This window comes from Loa loa (assembly GCF_000183805.2).
Source record: "Loa loa unplaced genomic scaffold supercont3.4, whole genome shotgun sequence".
NCBI lineage: Eukaryota > Metazoa > Nematoda > Chromadorea > Rhabditida > Onchocercidae > Loa > Loa loa.
This window is the reverse complement of record NW_018108184.1, coordinates 112,233-119,255: the sequence shown is the minus strand read 5'-3', so window position 1 is coordinate 119,255 and position 7,023 is coordinate 112,233. Positions and strand designations below refer to the sequence as shown.

Below are 7,023 nucleotides of genomic sequence, written 5' to 3'. Positions count from 1 at the left end.
TATATATATATATATATATATATATATATATATATATATATATATATATATATATATATATATATATATATATATATATATATATATATATATATATATATATATATATTCTGCTTTATCTCATTTCTCATTAAATATTCTCAGTTTTTATCGCATAATATACACAGCGAGCATCGAGTAATGCATACATGAAGAGAAAAAGCAAGAGTGTCTTTTACACTTAATTTGCAGAGGTTAACTAATAAGCTTAAAATGGTGCAAATAACGTCAGTACCTATTGAACGGTGTAGTGGCAATATGAAAATGTTGGAAAGGAAGTGTGAAAGTAATTCGGCACAAGTTCTCCATTACAGCGGATATTTGGATAAGGTCTTTTGTTTGCCAAATTTAGAATTTGACAATAAATTGAACAAATAAGTATGAAATCAAGAGCGGATAATGCTACGTACTTATGGGTTTTGTTTACAGGTGTAGTTTTGAAATACTTTAGTGAACCGGTCAAGATAGATGGCATGGAGCATTGCTGATTGAGCACTGTTGCTGGATGTTTTTAATTGTTCTTTTCAAAGAGTTTTATTTTTATTCGTCTCAGAATGCAAACAACAAATCGCCGATTATTGAAAAAAGACGTAAATCTGCTTCGTTACATGCTTTACATCCGGATGACATGAAACCATTCAGTATAACAGATCAGTTAGGTGACCAACTGTCACATGAACTATTAAATGGAAGCAGCAGACGTGGCTCGAAAAGCTCAGAAATACAGGTTTATTTTTTTTAACAAAATTTCAGTAAACAGTGTCAAATGAAAGTGTTAATCTATGCAGTTTTAATTTAAAAAAAAAATTGGTGAAAAATCAAGAAATGAGTTTCTGATTAGGTGCCTTTTTTTTTAAATACTTGCTGATACAAAAATTTCTAAGGTAAAATGAGACCTAAAATTTCCACTTTTCTGAATTTTCAGCACTTCAAAATAAGCTTTGACATTTGATTCCTAAATTGGTAAATTTGATTCCAAATTTAAAAGTTTTTTGAAAAAAGGATTTCCAAAGTTTTTCGTTTTTCTTTCAGGATTCAGTTTCGGATACATTTTCTTGTGCAGGTCCAATCGAGACTGCAATTTCATACCACCAAAATGCTCCATCATTAACACGGTTCGATACAGACAATCGTGCTTTCGACGAACGCCTTGCTTTAGTAATCCAGGTAGAGTGTTCTGGCATACCTGTAGCCATCAAATGCAGTTGACTAAGATTACTTCAAATATTCTTTTTAACTTTTGACGACTAAAAATAAAACGTAGGTTTTTTTTTTTTAGAAAAAAGTACTTTGGTAAGTTTTATAACGCATAAAGGCTAATATTTTATAAAACCTGATTGGAAACACTTTGAATTTTACGAATATTTTCTTTCTCTCATACCGATTCAATCTAAAGGAATGACAAGTTCTATTTCTGCTATATTTTTGCAGAATTCAGATATTAATTTTAATCGTGGTTTCTGGATGCACAATGACTGGTTAAACAGATGGACCTTACGATTTAATGAAGTAAACATAGAAGAGCGGTATAGGGCGCATTTTTCAGAATCTGTCGATCGCCAATGGCCCAGTTGTGATGGCACAGGACCATGCAAAAATGTTTGCCTCCTTTCTGTTCATAAACACGAGTGATGCGTATAATATTTAAGTAGATAAAGATTAACAGATAATTACGAAGTATTTAAGAATGCAAACAAATTGTAGTGAATATTTCTTCTGGATTTAATTTTGCTATGTAAATAATGTTTGCCAAATATTTAAATAGATAAAAGTAACTCACGTATTTATTTTGCTTATTGAAGCTAAAATTTGCATGATGAAACAAGCAAAGGAAATTTTTGCAGACATCACAAACTGATAACTTGGACTTACATTATCGTTATTCGGGTGTATTTATTGATGTACTGGTAGCTGGGATGTTGCTCGTCATTTGTGCAGCTGCGATTCTTGTTTCGGGAATGTTAAATGCCATCTTCATTATTTATTTTACGGTCTCACTCTTTGCTACTGCATTGATTGTCATTGTCATTGGTATACCATTACTAAGGCGTCAGACAATTTTCCCGTTTATTAATCCTTGGACACCACGTCATGTTACAGGTTATGCTTTAGATTATAATACTTGTTTTCTATATCGTGATAAGCAAAACATGAAGAGATCGGAAGCATTCCTAGAATTATTAGTACTTTATTTATAAAGTGAATTATAAGAAATATTTTAACCGCTTAAAGTCATTTTCAGGTAGTCGTTTGGTATATAATATTACTGCACATTAGTTTAATTAATAGGTCAATTCCTATAATGCTTTCGGTTCCTTTTTTGTTACAAAAAGGAGTTTTTATAGAGTTTAGTTGCGAAATGATTTAAACTTTTACTTATTAGTTACCAGAAGTTTGTCACATTAACAAATGTAAATCAAGCAATTTGCTTTACTTATTAATTTCAGTCTTTGTCAACTTGCATTAGTCTTAATTTGGTTGTATATTTTCTAATGGAAAGGTTTTCATTAACAAAAAATTATGCTTCATTTAGGAATGGTACTTATATTATTACCGACAGGTGTTGCATTATCGGTAGCACCGTTATGTAATAATATTGTTGCACAGGAATATGTATGTGTTTCGTCAGATTTGCTTTCACAACGGATTTTGTTTTGTATGTTTTTTTTTTAATTTTTGGATTGTTTATACTTATTTCAAATCCTATTTTTTCAATTTTAAAAGTAATGTTTGATTGAATAAGGTTCTTATGAAACATCGGACTGGATACCTGATGCTTTAAGGCTAACTGCTCGATGGCTAACATTTAGAGTCTTTCTTTCGGAAACTCTTGTCATGCTATTCAGCATACTCGTATAACCTTACTTTATGTTTACGATCTTCGTAATAATTTCAACACTTTTTTTCCGACAAACTCGGATTCTTAAGCTTATATGTTGGATGCATGTAAGTATAGCATCATTTTTTTTAGCCTATGTATTTTTGGTTGCATTGTTTGCACATTGCAATTTTTCGCAACTCTCAGCTTGGCCAAAAACAGCTGAGGCATTGTTGGTCGGTTTCATATTTTTATGGCTCACTTATGTTTGCCAGTATCGCATTGGTACATTGGTCGACAAATGTAAGTTTTTCACATAAGAGATGAAGAACCACTTTTGTCACAGATTTTCACTCTTCGTAGAAACATAATTCCTTGTTAGACAAGGTATGATAAATGCATTTATATTAGGTCTTATTCCAAACAATTAAATTGAGCTTCAGAAAAAAATCTTGGAGTGTTGTAGCATCCAATAATCCAAATATTGGGCCACATTTCTGCAATGGTACCGTGCCTCTTTGGGCATCAGGACGATTCGGTTCCCCGATTAATTTGCCTGAAATTTCTCTTGATGTCTTTTTGGTTGTCGTTTTGGTCGCTTTTCTCAATTATCAGGCGAGATTTTTCATCCCATCTATTCAGTCAGAGGCGAAGCAAAATAGGATCAGTAAAAGGAGTTTAATAGAGTATATATCTTGTGATTACACAACTGCATACAGGAAATGACCGCATACTTGAACTTCCGTGAAAAGATTATTTCTGTGAAATAATCTTTCCACACTTTTCACAAAATAATCATTTTTTTTATTTTTTGGATTTTCGTGAAAAGGATACCAATCTTCTAGCATTTCCATATAATTTTCCCGCTGAATAATCTCTTAGTTCTCTGATAAAGTTGAAGACATACTGTCTGAAATGGTATTTACCATATGTAATTATTTGATTCTTCCAGTGAATTCCAGAAATTCCATTAACAGTTACTTCTCAGACAAAAACTTGAATGTTGCGATTTCGAAACCCTCAGCTTGAAGATAGTAATTTGATTTGTTAACTACTTTAGTTTGAAGCTGCATTTCGAATGTCTTTCTTCGGTGACGTACAAGCGCAACGTGACACGGTGCAAATGCAAGCGGTACGTGACCAAGCTGATTGGCTTTTAACTAATATCATCCCGCAACATGCCATCGATTCCCTGAAATCGAGTATTAGATACTCTGAAAATCATGCACTGACAGCGGTTCTCTTTGCTACGATCACTAATTGGAACGAAATGTACGAAGAGACTTTTGAGGGTTTGTTGCTTAATTTAAATTTTGAAAAAATCTAGTATTTTTGGCAGAGATTTATTCTTGAGAATGTTTTAATATATGTATATATTTGTATGTACATATTTTATATGTATGTATTTCAATATATGCATGTATTTTGATATATGCATTTGGGAGAGTCGTATGATTGTGTCTCACAGGAGACCTCGAGTAATTATTTTATGGATATATCAGGAGATCTATGTATGCAGACTGATGAATACTTGAGGCCTTAATGGTTTTCCATTATCAGCTTATGCATCTAACATTGGAATATCCAATATTCGCTGGAAAAATTTGTTAAATATTTCAGGAGGACGCGAATTTTTACGAGTGTTAAATGAGATTATTGGGGATTTTGATGAATTGCTGGATAGGCCTGACTTCTCACAGGTGGAAAAAATCAAAACTATTGGACCTACATATATGGCAGCAGCTGGATTGAATCCAGATCAAAGACGATCAGCCCAACATCCTCACGAGCATCTTTATCAGGTCAATGATTTTGCAAAAATGCAAGTTTGCTGCCGGTATTAAATTCTCGACAAATTTAAATTCAATTTTTGAAGAGCAGACAACCATTAAAAGTACCAAATGCTTGTTCCAGGAATCACGAAAGTTCATTTTATATTTTAATATCCATTACTCTAACTAACCGAAAGAGCGAAGGAAAAAATGAATAAACATCTTTAGCAAAACTTTTTTCAATGTGTTATTTTCTGTCCATTTGAAAATTCATTTTCATTTTTTTTAGTTGATGGAATTTGCAATCGGTTTACAACAACAACTGAACTATTTTAACCAGGATTTGTTAAATTTCGATTTTGTTTGCAAAATTGGCTATAACATTGGCCCGGTGACAGCTGGTGTTATCGGTACTACGAAACTATACTACGATATTTGGGGTGATACAGTGAATATTGCTTCCAGAATGTATAGTACAGGTGTACAGAATCGAATACAGGTCGTATTCCTTTCTTGTTCTACTTTTTTTCGCTTTCTAACTTAGATATGGTTCAAGAATTACATTGATAACTTTTCTTTTTGGAATAAGACTGTTGGGTAAGCAGAATTTTGAAAGTACTTTGAAAATTTGAGGATTATTCGCTGGAGTTCTCAGGACATCAGGTTGTTTAGTGTGCTTTTTCCTTCGATGATAATTTAACAGCACTGGGAGGATGATGTACAAGTATTATAGTGGAAATTTCCTGTCCTCACATTTCTACACACTGATAAACTCATGTTAGTACTAGAAATCCCAAACAAAAATAAGCGACAAAATTAAATGTATCTCAGAAAGCCATAGAACTTTTGCTTCTATAACTTCTGTTATAATAAGTCATTCATAAATTTAATACCTATAGGTATCTCAGAAAACTCGAGATTTGCTATGTGATCGTTACGACTTTGAATACCGTGATCATATTGAAGTAAAAGGAGTGGATGGTGGCATGGATACTTATTTATTGGTTGGTCGGAAGGGCGAACCACCAGTGAATTTTACGATTACTTAATCTTCCTGATTTTCTTCTTACTTTCCTGGTAATGTCAACACTTTTGTTTGACTATCTTTTTGTCAACAGTTTCGTGTGACTTTATTTTTTTATGTTTCAAACACAAACTAAGTATTAAAAACGTTGATTCAGCGGTTTCCGCATGTTGGGATAAATTAGAGGTATTCCAAGAGGAGAGATATTTCAAGAGAAGAGATAACTCTTGGAAAGATAGAAACTTCCCTCACTTTACTCTGTTCAAAGAAAAAAAATGATATGAGTCAATAATGTAACTAAATACTTCAAATATTTTGAATAATATGTAGTTATGACGACCGTCCATGACTTATGAGTATTTCGAAATTGACAAATGTGCAATTCAAACATTTTTTAAACACTAAGATAGCTAACATCTGTGGCAAACCCATGTTAAGTGGAAGTTTTCTAAGAATAAGTTTCCTAAGTACAATAAGCCAGGCAATGGTCTACAGTAATACAATTTATTCGAAATGATATGGGAGAAAAATTCGTGATGTTCCCTTCTATTGAATACAGATTTGCCCAAAGTTTCGACCCTGTTAATTTGTATTGACGATTTATGAAGTCATCAGTTGTTCCTTTCAGTGAAATATGAAAAATTACTAAATGCTTCTTGATTTGACAGATTTCAAGAGCATAAAACTATGCCATAACCTTAACATTTCCCTTAGATTTAATTCATGTGTGCTCATAAACTTTCAAATGTCAAATTCGTTTTTCTAATATGTCTGTTAATAAATAAACTGCTAGTGATTTTAACTGCTAATAATTCCTTTCCCACTCCAATTGCTCGTTTTATTTCATTTAAACTTTTTTTTTCTTTCATTGTAATCAGAGTTTCAGCATTAGTCATTACGTATCGGATTCATTTTTCAACAACTATTAATTCTTATTTTAATTTACATGAAAGCAAAATTTTCTGAACAAAGTTCAAAGTTCAGAGTTCAAATACTTTTTGTATTTACAATTTCTAACCATAAATTTTATTGATGTTAATAAATTATCTGAAAAAGGTCGACGATCAATTGTCAAATCATTTTTCCTAATTTATCTGCTAATAAACTACAAGATGACACGGTAATAGGATACTTTCGAGAATGAAAAGTATATCTCTGTTTGACTACGCACCGACCGATGCTTCCCTTCATATATCAGTTTTCTGGCCAAATTTGATTGTGACGGATTTATGGATCATGGCAGATATTCTCATTTACATAGCAGATATTTTTGTTCACAAATGCTTATTGTTTCAGGTGTGATGCGTGTAACTTTGGACAACAACCGGTTAAATTGAATCTCAAATTCGAATTCTTTTCCTATTTTAATC

The 7,023-nt window shown here is 32.2% G+C and overlaps 1 protein-coding gene across 1 annotated transcript in view; it reads left to right on the top strand.

The window, feature by feature from the left end:
* LOAG_11276 (hypothetical protein) overlaps window positions 1–7,023 on the top strand; it is a 7,813-nt gene extending 790 nt beyond the window's left edge. The window contains exons 2-14 of the mRNA XM_020448325.1: window positions 232–369; window positions 593–766; window positions 1,072–1,206; window positions 1,471–1,638; window positions 1,884–2,139; window positions 2,573–2,695; window positions 3,011–3,160; window positions 3,324–3,472; window positions 3,918–4,149; window positions 4,478–4,659; window positions 4,919–5,128; window positions 5,529–5,706; window positions 6,950–7,023. Of these exons, the coding sequence (XP_020301520.1) occupies window positions 232–369; window positions 593–766; window positions 1,072–1,206; window positions 1,471–1,638; window positions 1,884–2,139; window positions 2,573–2,695; window positions 3,011–3,160; window positions 3,324–3,472; window positions 3,918–4,149; window positions 4,478–4,659; window positions 4,919–5,128; window positions 5,529–5,678 (2,067 nt within the window). The 3' untranslated portion in view covers window positions 5,679–5,706; window positions 6,950–7,023. The remainder of the gene's footprint in view (window positions 1–231; window positions 370–592; window positions 767–1,071; window positions 1,207–1,470; window positions 1,639–1,883; window positions 2,140–2,572; window positions 2,696–3,010; window positions 3,161–3,323; window positions 3,473–3,917; window positions 4,150–4,477; window positions 4,660–4,918; window positions 5,129–5,528; window positions 5,707–6,949) is intronic.